Source organism: Rutilus rutilus (assembly GCF_951802725.1).
Source record: "Rutilus rutilus genome assembly, chromosome: 5".
Lineage (NCBI taxonomy): Eukaryota > Metazoa > Chordata > Actinopteri > Cypriniformes > Leuciscidae > Rutilus > Rutilus rutilus.
Window position 1 is genome coordinate 1,672 of NC_140213.1, and position 20,575 is coordinate 22,246.

General features: G+C 39.0%; 1 protein-coding gene across 5 annotated transcripts; it reads right to left on the minus strand.

The window, feature by feature from the left end:
* Window positions 1-464: 464 nt before the first annotated feature.
* LOC311290233 (cell cycle progression protein 1-like) lies at window positions 465-20,571 on the minus strand. 5 transcript variants are annotated; one of them, XM_084408589.1, is made up of 7 exons: window positions 20,448-20,559; window positions 18,228-18,298; window positions 17,426-17,510; window positions 16,355-16,458; window positions 16,053-16,260; window positions 7,248-7,328; window positions 465-727 (listed from the first exon to the last, which is right to left on the minus strand). In XM_084408589.1, exons 2-7 carry the CDS (start codon window positions 18,285-18,287, stop codon window positions 480-482), a joined length of 786 nt encoding a protein of 261 aa, XP_084264715.1. In that variant the 5' UTR covers window positions 18,288-18,298; window positions 20,448-20,559; the 3' UTR covers window positions 465-479. The 5 variants fall into 5 exon arrangements, with proteins under 5 accessions (XP_084264715.1, XP_084264714.1, XP_084264716.1 ...); XM_084408588.1 differs by having other exon boundaries at window positions 7,248-7,331; XM_084408591.1 differs by lacking the exons at window positions 465-727; window positions 7,248-7,328 and adding exons at window positions 9,785-10,189; window positions 10,940-11,006 and having other exon boundaries at window positions 20,448-20,571.
* Window positions 20,572-20,575: the final 4 nt, after the last annotated feature.

The following is a 20,575-nucleotide window of genomic DNA, read 5'->3' on the forward strand; positions in this document are numbered from 1 at the left end:
GACCCAAAGAAAGCACATTTTAATTTAGCAGTTGATCAGGTGATGCAATGAACATTCTGATCACATAGGTGTGATCGTATGCGTCAAAGGGTCAAGTCAAGTGGCACCGAAATCTGTTTTCTGATTCGGTCTGGTCATATAGGGGGTTTCGGTACCCAACCCTAGTCGCCGGCCAATACAATTGTCGCATTTAGACACCGGTCATGCTGAGGCATTCCCCATTAGCGTCCTAGAACGCAGAGACTCGTTCCCATTTTCAGAGAACCAAGGTTACACTTGTTAGCAGAGACGTTTTGCTTTATCGTTTTCCAGCAAAAGCATGTTTATAAATGTATATCCGTCATGTAGTTTATGGTTTCAGCTCACGAAGAAATGTTTCTGACCATATTTCAAAAATGATAAATATAGATGTATAATTTCCAGCTACATTTCCAGCTAACTAAAAAATATTTGTTGTATATAAAATATAAAAAGTAAAACTAGAATAATTTATAGTATAAAGTATTATACAGTATTATGGAGTAACAAGCTGTTGCTGTTGTTGTTGTTGTGATCAGTACCTCCTCCTGTCTCCTGTGGGGCTCCTGCAGATCTCCAGGCTCTGAGCCGGTGGTGCTCCTCCTCACTCTGCGTCTCCTCACCACAGGGCTGGCCTTCATCTCATCCTCCTCATCCTCACTGCTGCTGGTACCGCCGTCTTGCTGCACAGGCTGATCCACTGGGAAAACTGTGTACAGATAAAAACACACACAACCCAGAGGAATTAATATCTATTGTTCTTAAATGAAGCCAATTATAATTACCATTGAGTAGTGTGGCATAATGGAATGAATAAAAATAAAAAATGATTACGTCTAATGTACTGTTGATTAAAATGCTAAATTAGGTATGGACTTGGTATTTTTGTGGACTTAAATAGACTTGAACTTGGTCCTGGTCCCCAAAAAAGATTCTGAAGCTGAAAATCCAGAATGATGTTAGACACATGCTTGCACTCTCTGTCACTAATTAGTAATTACATATAAATAATGCCCTTTTTTACTGGTAAAATCAGATATTTGGCATTATCAGGACCAACCAATATTCCACCATTGCATTATTATACATTGGGTCCTATTTTAACGATCTAAGCGCATGGTCTAAAGCGCACAGCGCAAGTTCACTTAGGGCGTGTCCGAATCCACTTTTGCTAGTTTAACGACGGGAAAAATGGTCGGCGCGCCAGGCGCATGGTCTAAAAGGGCTGTCCTTATTCTCTTAATGAGTAATGGGTGTGTTTTGGGATTTACATGCGTTAAACCAATCAGAGTCTCATCTCCCATTCCCTTTAAATGCCAGTTGTGCTCGCGCCATGGCAGATTTGCTATTTACATGACGGAATTTGATAGTGGAAAGACCGAAGCCGTCTCCAGAGCGCAAACGGAACTGCTCATGTGCAAGGTAAAAGTGCGCAAGCAGACCATCTACGGGACAAGCCAGATTCCACCATATCTTTATGTACACAATAATATTTGTGTAATCCTTACATTACATTGTAATCCTTTTAATTTTAATATTTGGCATGTTTGTGTGCTGATGTGCGTCCCAGTGTGTGTAATAAGCAGAGTGTACGCGTGTTGTGGACCGGCCTATAGGCGCACATTACTAACACGCTCATTATATAACAAAAAAATAAAAATATTGCGCCATTGACTTTAGACCAGGTTTCAGTTGGTCAATGGCGCAGTCTATTTCTGTTGCCTCAAAATAGCAACGCGCCAACAATGCGCCAGAACACACCTCGTTTTCAGACCAGCACACCAATGGCGCACAAATGCACGCAAATGCATTTGCTATTTAAACAACGTGGCGCAGGACGTGAAAATGATAACTGCGTCGGGCTGAAACTAGCAAAAAACACTTGCGTCGCGCTTGGCGCTGCATTGCGCCGGGTGTCAGATAGGGTCCATTATATTCAACGTTATATATACTGGTTTAATGTAGTACTGCCACTGAAACTCCGTAAACTAAAAAAAAATTCTCACGCAGTTCTTTTGCACTTTCAATGCAGGCATTCACACAATAATTGCACTAAAATGATAAGAATAAACCATCTAAAAGACTTTGAATACTGTACAGTTCCAAATTCAAGATGGTGTTTTTTTTCTTAGAAATACATCTGAAAAAATGGGGTTGTCTTATATTCAGGGTTTAGATTTTTACGTCAATAATACACTCGCAACAATAGGGAGCGCCAAATAAAATGAGTATGTCCCCCAGGACTGATAAACAACAGGGTATACATCAAACAACTCTCATTAAGCAGCCAAGAAATATGTTGCGTCAAAATGTATAGTTAGAAGATGGCGAGCCCAAAAAGACAGTCATAAAAATGCTAAAGAGCTAAAGAAAAGCTTACTGCGGTCCTAAAAACAGTCGCTTCAAAGAAATTGACATGCAAGTGTGTCAGTACATAGCCGAAAAAAGAAATGAGGGGCTGCCCATAACCAGAGCTGTCATCCAACTGAAGGCACAGGCTGAACATACCCACCAGCGAGGCCCTTCATTTCTTATTTCGGCTGCATACTGACACACTTGCCTGTCAATTTCTTCGAAGCGGCCGCTTTGATGCGGCGTAAGAAGGATGCGGTGTAATGGATTAGCATTACGAGTCTTGCCCAGCGCTTGCCCTCCAACTTCAGGGAGAAACTGATGTCTTTTCAGTGCTATGTGATCAGCCTAAGGAAAAAACATTCATATCCCCTGGATCAGATAGGTAATTCGGATCAAACACCTTTGTTTCTGACATGCCAACATATGTCACTGTACATAAAAAAAGGTGAGAAATCAGTCATTGTGAAATCTACTAGAAATGAGAACTACAGGTTATTTTTATGGTATGTTTATTTTTAAAAGTGATATAATTGGTATATTTAACCAGGATTTACCATACTTTCAATATAAAAATTTTAATATGAAAAATAAATCATTTTCTATATAAAAGACAATATCTGGTCCCCAAAAAGCCTTTTTCCAAAAGGTACATTTTGAAAAGGTGGGGTCATCTTATATTCTGAACAATATGGTAATAATACTACTAAAACTAAATGTGATATGGTGATTTAAATTATGTTTGTGCTTTCACTTTACCCCTAACTAACAGCTAGTTGGTCATACTAGTAGTAGTTCTTAAGACACAGTCTTAACATAATGGCTATGTTTATGCAACTGGCCCCAGGGCGTATGCGCTTCAGATGATCAGTGCAATTAAGTCGCAGTTCTAATCGCAAAGCGTGTCAAAATGGCTATTCTCAAACTTTAAAGGGTTAGTTCATCGAAAAATGTTAATACTGTTCTCCATTTACTCACTCTCATGTTGTTCTCACGTGTCGCGCACGCATTTGAATGTCTGTGTTTACTACAGTATGCACGTTGTAAATCTGTTCATCATGCCATTGTGTCCTTCAGAAGACTTTGATTTGGATTAGGCCGCTCGATAGATGCCTTACTGACCCTTTTAGATCTTTCAAGATTAAGGGGAATGGACTTTAAATAGTGCAACATTTATTTTTTATTTATAAAAAAAATATCTTCATTTGTGTTTTGAAGATGAGCAAAAACCTGATAATTACAGTAATCTGAGTTTTGGATAAAACTAACTCTATATCGCGAATCATGTAATTTACATCACTGGTACATATTGTCGCATTTTGATATTGTGATATCGCGATTTAACAATGTATCATTACAACCCTATCATCCAGTAATGAAACAAGTGAAGTATTTATGAGTGAGTCATTGAATCATTCATTCAAACTGATTCATTAAACATTTTAAATACTGCAGCAATTAAAATTTGTCATGGATGGATGGATGGATAGATTTGGTCCAACACTGGCTGTAATGAAAACACTCATAACGTAGTAGAAATGTGTAGACTTGTTACTTAATCAAAACTCATCTAAAATTTGATGGTCAGTAAACGGACTATAGACATTGTGCCATCTCAGGCAAATTCATCATAATGACTCACTAAAGGACCTTTAATGTAGGTTATGTGGTGAGGTTTTACATACTTTTTAGGGACCAAATAACAAAACCTGACCAACACACAAATTTGTATGAAATTTGTATGAAAATAATGCAAAGTGCAGAACAGTGAATCCTGTAGCTTATTTTGTACACACGGCAAACACATGCTTGCAGAGCACATGCTTGCAGAACACATCTCGCATACCATGATGCAGTGCAGGAAAAGATAACAAACCTGTTTACGCTACAGTAACAAGCTAATCGACTAAACCAGCACATGACATGTGCTCCAAAAATACAGCTGCAGGCCTAAAGCTGTTGTGAATGTCTCCTTTGTATTTGTCGTTATGCTTAAACAGCTATTGCATCAATATTTAGAGAAATAATTCATACAGAAGAAGGAAATGATTTAAGCATACTGGAAACACACCTAAAGGAACCAAGATTCTATAAATAGAATAAACCTGGGTTTCCCCATGCTGCCTTGAGCGCAACGCGATTTTATTCACGCTGCTAGGCAGCCTGTAGCCTGGTAATACCAAACTCTGCTACTTCGCTTTGCTTCGTAGACAGAGTCTGGCATGGCATAATTGAAAAGCGTTTTCTTTCTCGCGGGGAGGCGCTTGTCTGAAGTTTAAAATCATTGGTTCCCGTAAGCCAATCACATAACGTTTGGTTATGGCGTGTGTTATGCGCATGCTCAGCCGCATCTAACTTCCACTGTAAACACATGTATGATGCGAAAACAAAACCATCTAGCGAAATACCGGAGTGAACATGGCTGTGAACGACTTTTGCAGATTATGTGAAGTAAATCTACGCATCCACGGTACAATCAGTGTCTACGTCACGGCTCTCAGCCCGCCCTCTGTTCGTTGATTGGCCGGCTGTTTTCAGGCCGGAGGAAAACGGAAAGCTATTACGCTGTCTCAGACTGAGTACAGAAGCGAAATGAAATTGAGCGGAAGTAAGAAGTCTGACGTAGTCAGGCTAGGCAGCCTGGATACCATGGACTAGATTTTCGCCTCAGCTAGGGAACCAATCACAGAATGGGGAGGGAGCAGCAAGACGATGACGACATAACCGCGCGCGCGATCTGCTTGCAGTCATCGAGATGGATGCTGAGGAGTTGAAGAAAATAATAGCTAGTGGAGATTGTAAAGTTGTCGACAATACGTCATCAAAAATCAAGTCCAGTGTGTGGGAGAAATTTGGAGTTATCTGAAGAAAATATTGTGAAAGGCTATGCTGCAAACATTTTCGTGTTGGATAGCCGCAAATGTGGAACTTCATCCCTGAGGAAGCACGCAGATAACTGTGGTAACAAAGCAGTTCTATCGAACAGTATTTTTCATATTTAACACTGTTAAGTATGTGTGGTGTGCAGGGCGTGTTTGAACCCAAAATGGTCAGATGTAGGCTATACGAAATTGCGTGGCATATAGTGTTGTAGCCACGTCTGTTCGATTGGTAAAATGTTATAAGGCTACTCAGTTTTGTGGTAACGTTAGCCATGTTCTTCATGTATCGGCCTTTTGACAGCTTCGGCTGAAGTTGTCCTTGTGTTAATTGTCGTGTAATAACTTCTGTATGATCTGGCAATAAACATTTTTGTAAGTGTGTCTATAATGTGATAGTCTAAACTGATTTTATTTCAGGTGCGGGTCGGGTGTCGGTTCTATTTTAAGCGGGTCGGGTGCAGATTTTAATTAGTGCTGCTGTTGGGAAACGGGTCGGGTGCTGTTTTAAGCACTGCGGGTACGGGCAGGTGCGGATTTACAAAATCGGACTCGTGCAGGACTCTGGTGTACACATAAATCTCTGACCCATCGTCGTCTTCTTCGTTGAATATCTGTCGCTCTACATACATAATCTGGTATAATTGAAACGATTGGCTATGAGCTACGTACAGGCGCATTTGATAGACATTTGTAGTGCCCAATAAACAGCTCTGGGCATTCGTAAACCACGCCTCAAATACGAGAAAATGAACATGTGGTTCCCAGACCACGTCTCAAAGAGAAAGAGGTCTGACGTTAGCCAGGCTATAAATACTAATGAATATTAACAACATCTCTCCACAACAACACAATTTGAGGACTCATTCAGGTCTGGAGCACAAATAACCTAGAATACTCTCTAACACTTGATGGCTGCTCTGTCAAGTCTTCATCTTCAGTTGCTCTTTGATACCAATCTTTCATTTGAAAGCCACATTTCTAGCATCTGTAAAACTGCATTTTTTCCCCATCTTAAAAATATATCTAAATTATGACACATGCTCCCAATGACACATGCAGAAAAGTTAGTTCATGTGTTCATGACCTCAAGGCTAGATTATTGTAATGCTATTATGGGTGGTTGGCCTGCACTTAATAAACATACTACAGCTGGTCCAAAATGCAGCAGCTAGAGTTCTTACCAGAACCAGGAAGTATGACCATATTAGCCCAGTTCTGTCAACACTGCATTGGCTCCCTATTACACATTGCATAGATAAAAAAAATAATAATAATTACTCACAAAGCACTAAATGGTTTAGCTCCTCAGTACTTGAGTGAGCTCTTAATGCATTATAGTCCTTCACGTCTTTTGCGATCTCAAAATTCTGGCCAGTTGATAAACACTTCCTATAACACCCGGTGTACTTGTTACATCGTAAGAGGAATGGTATCTACGCTAAAATCAGTCTGTCTGTCTTATCCTTATCCCGAGGTCCATATGTAAATCAGATGGTGGACCTGCACCTAGACATGACCAACACACAGCCCAAAACACATTCTTTGCAAAATCTATTTATTAATTGATGATCTTTACAACGTAACTGAATCAACGCTGAAGTGACTTCAGCTGAACAACAGCCGAAATGCATATTCCTGTCATCACTGTAAAGCTGCTTTGAAACAATCTGTATTGTATAAAGTGTTATATAAATAAAGATGACTTGAGTTGACAAATTCTGACAACTAATTAACCCACAGTCTCAGACATGGAATTGGGACATATGACAGCACACAGCAATGTAGGTCAAACAAACACATTACTGTGGCTTTTTCCACACACTTTACACGTGTTATCTCTTCTCGCAGCTATTGGCTGGGCGTTTCATCAGCCAAGTTAATGTGGCTGAACCTATTTTTGCCACATCACTTAACTCACTCACAAACACACTCGCTGTCCTCAGAGCTTTATCAGCATGCTGATCACAACATGCTCACACTCCCATGGCAGAGCACCTGAGAGAGAGAGAGAGCTGTGAAGCTGGCTGCCATATTCCCACAGTGTCCTGGAAAATCCCCATCCACTCCAATGCCAGTCTGCTGCCACTCAGGAGAGAGAGGAACATTTCAACAAGGGCGAATGACATGAAAACAGTTTTTAAAAAAGTGTGGGTCATATTTAACTAGAAAATATTTATATATAGTATATACAGTATATAAAAAGAGCCTGTTTTAGGATCATTACAAAATTTTGCATTATGACGTTATTCTCATTAAAATTAGGAATTATAATTATATAATTAATTATTAAGAAATTAAGTATTACATTACTTTTATTATTAAGAATTATATGTAGAAATGTATTTATGCAAAAAATTTAACATTTACATTTATGCATTTCAAAATATAATTTCTGATTTTACCCTTTTTGGTAACACTTTACAATAAGGTTTCATTTGCTAACATTAGTTAACATATTAACTAACATTAAAGCGGGGCCAGAGCCCATCTACGGAGAGCCTGCCCACTCCCTATTAAGTCCTATTGTACCGAATTTTGGTTGTAGTTCCACCAGAGTTCCACTGGGGGCGATCGACCATGAGTGCAGATTGAATGGGAGTCTATGGGGCTAGACGGCTAAATTTATCTCTTTCACCCGATTGCCGTTGAGAAATCTCAGATTCGATAGTAGGTTTTGCAAGTTCAACATGGGTTATAGGTCGAAAGTTGAATGAACGAGTACTTATGTCCTTTCGATTTCTTACAGGTTGAGTTGTTGTTGCCCATAACACGTTAGCATTCTGCTAATGAACGCTGATTGGTCAGTGAAGGACTGATTACGACCAGAGATACCGCTTGATGGCATCGTGGCATCCGAAGCGGGACCAGAAACAAACAAAACAAAAACTCGTCTAGCACGTGTATTTACCTGTGTCAGCTGTGTTGTCGATGCCTGGAGAGAAAAGAAACTGCAGAGCGCGAAAGCACCAAAGTGACTGAAGGATTGCCGTAAAGCAGTATCTCTGGTCGTACGATGTGTATGACGTCATTGACACTTTAAAAGACTTTTTAAAGCAAATAAGTGACTCTAAAAAATCTAACACCCAGCAATGTGTAATTTCTTTGCATTTCCTTTCGAATACAATATTCAAATTACTAGACAAAAAATTATATCCTGAGAAAAGTGGATTTTGATGGGTATACTGCCATAGACCTCCATTCATTCTGCACTCGTCCTGTGAGCGCCCTCATATGGATTCAAAGTGGAACTGCAACCATTTCAGAAGCCGGAAGTGTACTGAGAGTGAAACTTCTCGCCTTATTAGACATTGGCTGCGTTCCAAACCGCATACTCAATGAGTAGGTACTTAATTTCAATAAGTACTTACTTAACGAGCGCTAAAAGAGTAGGTACTTTATAGCCAGACCTCGTTGAGTATGAATGCGAACCGGACATCTGCCATGTTGACGTTATCATGTGACCTACGACTCGTTATCACACGCGCAACAACTTAAAAGATTTGAACGACACGTTTAATTCATCTATCTGTAAATATCTTGATATTGATTAAACTTGCTCATTTTGTGGTCTTTTTGAAGAAACTGCTGCCCATTTATTTTGTGAATACATTTAGGGTTGATTTAAGTTCTTATATTTAACCCTACTAATGTGACCCACCGTTTTATCCTTAACGATATTATTTATTTTTATTACGAAATCCCCAAATTGTCATCTCTTGAATATGTTGGTAATTTTTTTTTTTTTTTTATCCAAACATTTTCATCCACAAGCAAAAGTGGCTAACTGCTTTATTTTTTCCTCTTTTTCTTGTTGAATTTAACTGTCGTTTCATCCCTCAGGCCTAGGCCTATAAATAACTAAAAATGTTTTTTTTAAATGTATTATAATTAATTATTTAAGAAAATATATATTAAGATATTCAACCTTGTAGGTTCTTTTTTCCTGTGTAAAAAATCTCATATTATGTATGCAAACCCATAATATATATATATATTATATATATATTATGGGTTTGCATATATAATGAGATTTTTTACAGATCTCATAACATCAGTAACTCGACAGCCCTACCTAGAACGGGTTTCCTCAGCGTTTGTAATGTCTGCACAAAGGGCAGCTTTTCGAAGATTCGCCTTTGAAGGAAAACTGTTGATTTTATACTCGAAAATTTTAAGTATCATTAATATAAAAAATGTATATTACCTCAGAATGAATTGCATTGCTATCCCACCCCAAAACATACAATAACAACAACGATAAATGCTGACCAATACTTAATTATATTACTTTTTACTGAAAATTATATAATTCAATAAAACAAACAAAGTGTGTATGTCATATGACATAGCTATGCATGATTGAATACACTCTAGATGTGTATATAATGAACATATCTACATTTTCTTTCAAACAATTAAATAAAACATTAATTAAATAATTATATTTTATTTACTGACAACAATGAGAAATATTAATAAATTAGTAAAAGAATGAATGAAAGTCACCATCACACAATAAACAAATGCATAAGTCAACACATGAAACAAAGCTTTATTCAAACTACAATCATGTATGTAGGCTACAGGCGCTGAACCCCACATCCTTCTGCCATCTCAACACAGCGGTTCCCATTCTGCGGCTTTATTCTGATGAATCAGCTGACCCGCCAGAGGTGAGCCGTTCCCTCGTGCCGGAGGTTGTTGCGTGATGTGTTGTCGTGCTTCACATTCTGAGGCAATAAGAGCAGGTGGAGTGATGGAGGGTCTCGTAAGGGCAGGTGGAGTGATGGAGGGTCTCGTAAGGGCTGGTGGAGTGATGGAGGGTCTCGTAAGGGCTGGTGGAGTGATGGAGGGACTCATCCATGGCACCGTTTCCAGGATTCAGCTCTGGGCTCCTCATCCTCAGTGCTCACACCAGCCTGCTGACATTTCAGATCCTACAAAATGCACAAACATAACACAAAAGCAGTAATTTTAACCGCACAATGTAATTTGATTGCAGTATTATTTAGAAGACAAAAACACTTTTTTTTCCACAAATGCCGCCATCATCTTTCCTTGCAGGTCCTGCTCCACCACAAAAGCTGTGCAGCAAATGCACAGAAATCAAGAATCAGAAAGGTGCTGTAATAGCTCTGTTTGAAATTACAATAATTAAAATAAACTACAACTTAAGATTTAAATAGTTGTTATTCATTTCTGTAGTATACTCACTCAAAGCCTTCATGAGCCACTCTCCACCAGATAAACACACATGAGGTTGTTTTAACTTTTTATCCAACATAAATGTTCCTCAATTTATCAACTACTAATGGACAAATAAAATAGATTATGTTTAACGTTAGTTACTTTATAGATTTGTTCTACATAATAGCACACATTCATCACTCAGATGTCTATTTCATGTTGTGATATTTCAAGATTTTCCTGTCAGATGTAAATAGACATTTAAAATAAGTGTCTTTAATATGTATATGGTTTATGTAAATCCACTTTAGAGACGTAACTTACGTGTCTTTACTGGAGCTCCCCTGTTAGCTAACGTTATACATAATAAAACGTGTTTTTACAGCAAAATCACAACTATACATTACTGTGTAACGTCTTTACACCTTCAACAATTCAACAGTTTACTCTACAGTAGTTCAACACATGCAATTTTAACAAAAGGAACTGTGTTTACTCACATTTGAAAGCACCCGCGTCGCCGATCTCTGCGATGTTTGATAATGACGTATCCTCTCGCGTGGCCTCCTGAGATAGAAGAGTATCCATCGGTTGAGCACTCAAAAATCTGGCCGAAAGCAGTAAGCCATCCGGGAACTTCTCGCCTACTCTTTTATGAATACTGATGTTTCGAACGTACTGCTTCCTTCACGTACTGTTTTCGCCTACTATATAGTAGGAAAGTAGGCATATTCGAACGCACTTAAGTCCGAATCTCGCGATAATTAGTACGTCACCCAGGTAATTCTCGCCTACTCTTTTGGATTCGTACATACTTTTTCGCTCGCCTACTCTTTTTCCCATACTAAATAGTAGGGAAGTATGCGGTTTGGAACGCAGCCACTCTCTGGCGGGGCTCAGTAGTTTCGGGATTTCTTCGCTGTATTCTCGCTTTTTGCTCGCAGGTTTCTCTCTAGAGCTCCCCCCACAGCTTCGGAATAGATATTTGACAACACTGTTGTAAAAGCTCGTTGGCGATTCTCAGACACTAGTAGATCAACGACATCAAAGCAGATGGGACATTCTTTAAAACGTCTTCTTCATTCGGGTTCGAACAGCGTGAGGGAGCGCAATAATGACAGCATTTTAGCAGATTTCTTTTGGCCGTAAAGCAATTGTTTACATCGCGAGACCTGATATCACGCGATACTTCCTGACGCGGCGGCCGGCGGCCCGCCGGCTCAAAGTTGCAAGTGCGGATTTTCCGCTCACGGGCACCAGAGGGGTGCGAAACGACCACCATTCAACCCGAAATAAGTAATATAAGTTAACCATTCCAATGACTCCGAAGCTGTTCAGTTAAGGTAAAAAAGTTACTTAGATCACCTTTAACTAACAATGTGCAATACATTAGTTACTGTATTTGTTAACCTTAGTTAATAAAAATGCAGTTGTTCATGTTAGTTCACAGTGCATTAACTAATGTTAAAAAATACAACTTTTGGTTTTAATAATGTATTAGTAAATGTTGAAATTTACAAACAAAGCTGTAATTAATCCCAACAAAGATTAATAAATGCTGTAGAAGTACAGTTCATTACTAGTTTATGTTAACTAGTGTAGTTAACCAATGTTAACTACTGAAACCTTATTGTAAAGTACTTTTTTATTATTTATTTCACAGGAAAGCTATATTTGTTAAGCTCTAAGCTGTTCCTAATCATCTCTCACGGTACGTTCACACGGGGCGTCAGCGTCAACGCTTCCCATTGACTTTGAATGGGTGACGTCAAGCGTTGCCGAAAAGAATTGTGGATCCGTCGGCGGCGCTTCACTGGCGTTGCTCGCGGCAGAAGTTGAGAATTTTTCAACCTTTGCCGCGAGCAACGCCAGTGAAGCGCCGCAGACGGAAGCGTCAGCCAATCAGGATTGCTCTATGCAAATACAGTAGCCAGGCGGCAGCCAATCACGTTCATCCTGTTCAAGAGCAGCAAACTGAGGATAAATTTGAGTTCCTGTCTAATTTCATTGGCTGACGCTGCTATGACCATGGCGTCAGTGCCAAACTTCAGCCAAGCCTTCCGTCAAGCGTTGACGCTGACGCCCCGTGTGAACGTACCGTAAGAGAAGGAATGAAATATGTTGCACACCAATAAATAAAGAGTAGTCAATTCATGATATATTCTTATCTCTTAAAGGTGCTGTACGTAATTATTTTGACTGAACTAAAGCATAAATCTACCATAATATGTTAGTAGATATTTAGGAAAAAATGCTGTTCACCTACTTGTTCCTAAGAAAAACAATGCTTCAGCCAGTTATTCTACTTTGAAATGTGCGTTCCGTGTTGGAATGTCTGTTTTTGTAGGCTATGTGTTTGTTAGGTCTGTGTTATCCTACCCACAGCCAATTTACTAGTATTTCAACACCCCGGATTGCACAGAGTATCATAGCCATGGAAGTCAGCAAACGAACTGGGTCAGAGATCGCAGATTATACCAACTAAAAAGCCTTGTCATCCATCTAAAAAGCTCTATGACCATAGGCATATTAAAACGGGAAAAAATCTACTCAAACTTACAGTTAGAGCTGCACAATTAATCTTTAAAAGATTGCGATCTCGATTGAAACACATTGAAATGCAATGTAAGTCGCTTTGGATAAAAGCGTCTGCCAAATGCATAAATGTAAATGTAAACACCCATGTGATTTCATTCCTAAATGACAACGATTTCACTGTCTATTAAACTTTTGACAAAAATTTTAACAAAACCTGTTTCAAATAAGTATTATCACAAAAGTACTGAGATAAAAGTTTATAGTTCATATATAAACACTGATGTCTATAGTAGCGATCAAAATAGAGCAAATCCCCTTTTGAAAGTATCTTGCCACTTCAAATAACAATTGTATCAATTACATTGTGTGACTGTTAAAAAATGTATTTGCCATTGAATCATTAAAGGAATGGTTCAGTGTAATTTCAACCTAGGGTCGTTTGCACCATGATCTCGAGCAACTCTAACGGTGCGTTTCCACTGGCGCGTTGCGAGCGGAGCGGAGCGAGCGTTTTCAATTCATTCCTATGGAAGTTGAGCTTCACGCTAGCGCAGTGCATTTTGGGATTGACAGCGGACCGGAGAAAGCGTTGAGAGCGACCGAGAGCGTCAAAAGGTTGGGCAGTTCTCGACTTTATGCAAATATCAAGCGTAAAACGCGGTCGGCAGCCAATTGCTGTGAGGTTCGGGATGTGACGTCTGTCTTGAGAGTTTAAACATATGCAAATTGTGCCGGTGTTATTGCTGAATTTAGTACGTAAATCGTTTTGTTTACGAATTAGAGGCTTTGCAGTTGTTATATATGTTAAATATTTCATTGTGGATGTGTTATATTGGCTGGTTTTATAAAAGTGTATACAATTGAAAGGATATCTTTGCTTGGTGCATTTGGAAACAAAGCTGGTCTATTTCTAATGTAATCCCGTGAATCTCTAATGATTATACTGTGTGTGTGTTGTAAAAAAACTTAGATTAAACACACTCGTAACAGACACACCCCAAAGCGGAGACGTTACAGCGTTTCCAGCGGCACTGAGCGGAATTTCGCCGCTGTAGTGGAAACGCACCGTAATGGTGCGTTCACACCAAACGCGAATATGCGTCTGGCGCGAGTGATTTCAATGTTAAGTCAATGGTAAGACGCGTTTACGCGCGTCTGGAGGTCTTGCGGCGCGAATGAGGCGTTTAGCGCGGCGCGGTAGACGCGAATTCGCCTCATTCGCGCGAATTGAGCGTTTGGTTACGCGCGAAATTTATTAGTGCTATTTGTGCATTCACGCGTTTGACGCGAATTCGCGTCTGCCGCCCGAGTTGAAAAATCTGAACTTCTGCGTCAATTCGCGCCGCGTTAACCAATCAGGAGCCTGCTTGCTGCTGTCACGTGGTGAACTGACAGTTTATAATGTTATTTTATGTTTGGCCTCAATAAATTATTTTGTAATATGACTAAAATGCACAACAAAGCAAATAATCTTTCACATAAAAACTCGATTTCAATGAGAGATACTCATTTTGTAATGAATGCTATTTATTTCATATCTATTCTAGATTATATGAAACTTTATTAATCTAATGTAAAGACAACAAACACAATATAAAAACTTTTCAAAAAATCACAGGACAGGTTTCACTTTTGGAGGCTGGCTCCATTTATTATCAAAACAAAAATAAATGACAGATTAGGTGCGGGAGAGGGTGAACCTCGCGCCGGGCTGTACAGCGCGGGCTCGTCATGCAGAGACCACTCGAGGCCGAGGCTTTATACGGCCTACGCTGTCCTCGTCAGCGTCCTCACCGTTAGGTCCACCAAACCTACCTCCTGAAGCAAATTGTGAAACTCCTGAAACCCTCCGGAGGGTTTGGTGGACCCGAGTACAGCCACGATGTCCCCTACGCAGCTGTTTCTGCTCTCCAGAGCATATACGAGCGGTGACTCTCTCGATTAATGCTATTGCTAATGCTCGATAAACATCTAAAAAAGATGGCCGCCAACAGGTTTCGAAACTCTCGCCCCCGGAATTCGCCTTTGACGCGCGTAAATTTTGCTTCAAACTTTTGATTTTACGCGCGTCAATTTCGCTCTGACGCGCGAATGCACACAAAGTGGTCACGCGTATAACTAGACGCGGCAGGCGCGAATTTTGACGCAGATTCGCGTTTGGTGTGAACGCAGCATTAATAGGTTGTGCGATTATTCTCTAAAATAAAATCTCCATGTTCTGGTGCTGATGCGGTGGTGACGCGTTCATGTAACCAGAGGGTGACGCTGCCAATAACGCACATAACAGCTGTCACAAAGAACCGGCAAAAGTAATGATTATGAATGTGTCAAATATAGCAAGGAGACATTTTAATTGTTTATTAATAAAGTGTTTTCTGTGTCAGTGTCGGGCTGCAAAGATGAAGTTGACGATGCTGACTTGTCATCTTCGCAGTGAACGCGCCTATATAGAGAAATGCACACTTCATACGGAATACATAAACATATGCTAGTCGGTTTATTTTCGTTTTGAATTGTTTTGTTTAAAAGTAGACAATTCAAGCTTTCTATATGGAATAACTAATGGAATATTGTTAAATTCGCTGATAATCGGGTGACCAGATCGCAACCCAGAATTCAAAGCCGACAAAGCTTAAATTTAACGCACAACTCTCTCATTCGTCATGAATCCAAACTTTTCCATGGCTGCGATGTAACATTTAATTGCTAACCTATTATTTCTTTTGTAAACAAAGCTTTGTGCTTCACTCGTGTCATAATATTCATGTAAAATAGCCTTCACATACGGAATTTTTTTTTGCCGGACCACCGCCGGTGCTACTCAGCAACCGCGGTGGTGCGATTGTCAAGTTTACCGGCACATCCCTACACTACATCCTTATTAGCTTCTGGGGGGGTGTTTGGCTCGAGGTCATGGTGCAAAGGACCCTAGGTTGAAATATCTCCGAACCATCCCTTTAATTCGTAAAGTCAGTTATAAAGATAATTCCACTGCTAATTACGGCATTGCAGTGGCATTGATATGCATGTAAACAAGTATTCCAACATGAATTGAAGGCAACATTTTCCACTCACTTGTCTCTGACTCTCCAAAAGTATACTGGCTGCTCGATGAGCTTCCGAGATAGAACTCATCACTTCCTGCTTCCTTTGCCTCCTTGGCAACAGGCTCCTTCCATGCATCAATCTCCGCCTCACAAGAGTCTGGCAGGGTTAGGATGTCAGAGTTCTCACTGGAGGAGCAAAGAATCACATGTTCTTCTCCACCCACATCATCTCCGGTCTGCAAGAAAACATAAATGCCCCTTCTTTAAGCTGGCTTACTTTGTGCAGAACAATAACACATGCCAAGAGGTAATTTTTGGATTTAATCTCACCTTTTGGGCAGGTGCCGCCTCCGTTGTCGTCTCCTCTCTCAGTGTGAGGTCTAAAGAAGTCTCTCCCAAACTCTCCTCCCCCCGCTCGTCTGAAAAACGAACATCTACAGAGACAGGCATGATCTTCACTTGCAGTAAAAGCAACAGAACATGTCTTACAAAAATTGGGCTCTACAGGCGCTGTAACTCAACAAATGTCTAGAGACCCCAAGGCGCAGATTCCATTGCCTATCGAGACAGAAGAATGCCAATGGAGTAGTGATTTCACAAGCTGATCACAAGATTTGCTTTTAACTGATCAGTATCGGCTATCTCAAGCCCGATCTTTTATTTTACATCCGCTGTCATGCAGGTGTCTTGCAGTAGGTGGTGGTATGTACTTCAAGTGGGTTTGCCAATCCCAATTAAGAGGAAAAGAAAAAGCTCAAATGTGCATGCCTGCTCTGTTCTAGATCTTCACACACACACATTCAAGCTTCCGTGTTTAGCATATTTGAAGCGCATGTTTGTAACGAATCACTCGAAAGTAAATTATTTACTGTATATTTTTATCTGCCATCTGACTGTCTGAGACGTTGTTGCCATAAAGTGTTGCTGTGGGTTGCGTCTCTCTTTGGACTTGCATTCTGACACCACAAACGTCATGCTTTATAACTTTAAAATCCACTTTTTTTATTTTGTTGCAATTATTTTGCTTATTGTATATAAAATACAAGAAGTTTATATTAGTAGTCCCATATTCATAATTGTGACCACACACAATCTTATTATAATTTACATACATAGGCCTATAAATATAATTACTGATAGATAAGCATTTTTTACATTTGAGCCCCTGCCCCTAAGAAACTCTCTGCATGGCCCTGTATACATTGGATTATTTTTAATAACTTTAATGTACTTGAAAATTGCACCAAGCACTAGGAAACTTCAAGTATCGGATAGGGACTCTGTATTGGTAGATACTCAATATTCAATGACTCGAATCTCAGGCACCAATTGGTTGGGCCATTCCTAATAAATAGTTTTGTGTTTATTCATTTTGAATGACACAAAGGGTGACATCCTCACCGTCAGGTATGTCCGGAGCACGGCTAACTGCTCCATCCTCACACTCTCCAGCGTTATCCGGCCCCAGCGTCTCAATGTCTGAACCCTGTAACACACACACACACACACACACACACACACACGCACGCACACACCAAGGTTATCACTATGGCTTGACATTAAAAGCATCAAACTTTTAAAAATAGAGTTGTTGCTTAGTAAACAAAATAAAAAAGCAGCTGTACTGGCTTCTAAAATAGGAAAATAAAAGACAGAAGCAGCGATATAAGTGAAAAACACAATGTTTGTATTATTTTGTATATAATTTGTAATTTAAATTAATTAATTACACATAAAATGTAATTTGTATATACATAATTTGCATTTACAAAATGTGTGTATATATATAGTAAACTGAATAGCCTAATGAATACTGAAAAATGAAGAAATGTCAAAAATGAATACTGTTAAGTTATATCAAGTTATATATGTCAATTATATAGCCTAGGTATCAACCAAAAATCAAAAGAACATCTAATGAGCATCATCAATAAGAAAATGTGGAAATTAAAATAATGCCACAATAATGATAATGGTCCTAAAAATAGGCTATTTTTTCCTTATGCAAAAAATAATTTAATATTTCTATCTTTAGATTTTGGAGCAAAATATGGCCTGTATGTGTTCTTGACAGGCTTTGTTTAATTTACCTAGTAGAGGGTACATAAAAGGAGAACTCCCCAAAAGCATTTATAGGCTACTCAGATTAGAGGTAAACCTGATGGGTAGCGAATAGCGATCCAAGCAATAAAACATTAATCACCTCATTACTAATGACTGTCCATCCACAGGACGACTCCGTGTCACTGGAGCTTTCAGACATCTCTCAACCAGCTAGAAAACAAATGTAAACACAACTTATGTTGTTGTCCTCTGTAATGATGTCTACCTGAACGCTCATTTATGGGATAGAAATGTCAGGTTGACCCTGCCACTGGTAAATGATTATTCTGCATTTTCAGAAGCCATGCGAATAGAGATCTCCATAAACAAGAAGAATTGCAGATACAAATAAAGAAGCTTTTTTTTTTCATTAAATATCTGACAGTAAACTGAAATCTGATGCATTCTGGTTTAGCTTCATGAGTAACTTCAAGAGATGCTAGAATTAATGAAAACAGCATGCAGGTTGAAGGTGAGTAAATAATGTGAGAATTAATTTTGGGTTGAACTAACTATCATCTGGTTGTTTCACTGGTTTGTTTTTCAGAAAGAGCCACCAAAAATAGCAGTCTGGTTTGTTAACCATCCAAAAAAGCAGAACAGAGCCATTGCACAAATGACACCATCCAAACAAAACTACTACTGCAAAAAGCATCTGATCCATGATATTTAGGTGCTTTTTTTGTATTATAGACCAGGGGTTTTCAAACTGGGGTCAAGGACCCCCAATATAGAGCTGGTAAGTCCCGCCCACCCGTAAAACCCCAAGTGGACCTCTAGGTTGAAAAATCGCCAATGCAAGTGAATGTGAGAAAATAATTATTTTCTGGTCCCGTTTGAATTGTGCCATGAATGTGAACATATGTTGTCTGTGAATTTTTTATATAATTTTTCATGTTACGAGTTTGACAGTATAGGCTATTGTATGATCCTTTGGCTAGCAGTTGTGGAAAAGACATAACGAGAAAGACTAGGCCTACATGTCGCCTATGTGACGTCACCCCATAACACATTTCCCCTCCACTTGTCAAATCATGGTGCTAATGCTGCGATAATCTATGGAGACAGATCGAGATGCCTGTGTGTTTTGTACCTAAATGTCACCATTCAAACCAAATGGGCTGTTCTTTCTTTAGATTCCCGTCTGATGTAAAAACTAGCAGCGAAGAGTTGTAGTCCACAAAGTGCTCTCACACAAAGTCTAACCGTATCAAACTTCTACCCGCTAAATTGTAGCATTCTTCACACGAAAAATTATATAAAAAATTCACAGACAACATATGGTCACATTCATGGCAAAATTCAAACGGGACCAGAAAATAATTATTTTCTCACATTCACTTGCATTGACGATTTTTCAACCTAGAGGTCCAGTGGGGTTAGCAGAAGGGGCGGGACTTACCAGCTCTATGGCCAAGGGAGTACGAATGGGGTTAAACATTCAGAGAAAAACAGTGTAAAAAAATTGAAGAGTAAAAGATTAATAAACATAAGATTAGGCTACATTATTTATCTAGCCAAATGTTGATTAAATTAAAGGTACCAAATTGAATAAAAATGTATTTCAATAAAATGTAATAATTTGATTAAAATAATTCAAATGTGATTTAAATAAATAATAAATCTAACAGTACAGTACTATAGTGAGTAGAAAAATAACGATGATGTTACGTGACAGAAAATAGCCTAAATATTTTCTGATAATATTTACAAATATTTAGAATATTCATTTTTTTAGTATTAATTAATTTAAAGTATTATTGGGGTCTTTAAGAAAATATAGAAATTATATAGAGAAATATTATCTATGAAAATATATAGCTGCCTTTTAAGTTTTAGGATGGAGTTCCCTCATACTTGGGGTCCATGGCATCTAAAAGATTGCATTTAAAAAACCCTTCCTCTATTATAGATTGATAAGAAGTAAATGGGTGGTGCATGATGCAGAAAACTGTTGTTTGATTCTGTGAAGTATGACAATATGATTAAACCCGTACAAAATAGATAAACATGACAACAGTGAGAGGATTATTTCAGAGTGCATCTTATTTCAGAACAATTCAGGTAAATTAAATAAAATCGAGGCAGGACACTGATATAACCTAAAGTTAGCCTTGCAATATATTTGCATCTAAAAAAGACCAAAACGACCGATTTGTCTCACTACGTGAATTGAACTGCTGTAGTTTAGATGAGCAGATAAAATGACAAACACTGGCTCAAATATACAAAATATGAATGAGTCTCTTTAATCTGTCAGTCCTGCTATAGCTTTATGGTGACTTTAAACTGCATTATGTGTCTTATTAGCTGTCCTTACCGGTTTTAAAGGTAAATTGCCGCGGGAGAAGGGAAGAAGGCAAATGTCCTCTGTGCAAATCTAGCATTAAACGTCACGCCTCTCCAACCGAGCCAAAGCATCAACATCAGACCATACGAACAACAACA

Excerpts from the sequence above, each read along its gene's own strand:
- LOC311290233 (XM_084408588.1), bottom strand. The coding sequence starts at position 18,287 with ATGTCTGAAAGCTCCAGTGACACGGAGTCGTCCTGTGGATGGACAGTC. Across the intron at positions 16,261-16,354 it reads AGGCGGCACCTGCCCAAAAG|ACCGGAGATGATGTGGGTGG; the intron begins GTGAGATTAAAT and ends GTTTTCTTGCAG. Across the intron at positions 7,332-16,052 it reads TTTTGGAGAGTCAGAGACAA|CAGACTGGCATTGGAGTGGA; the intron begins GTGAGTGGAAAA and ends CCTGAGTGGCAG.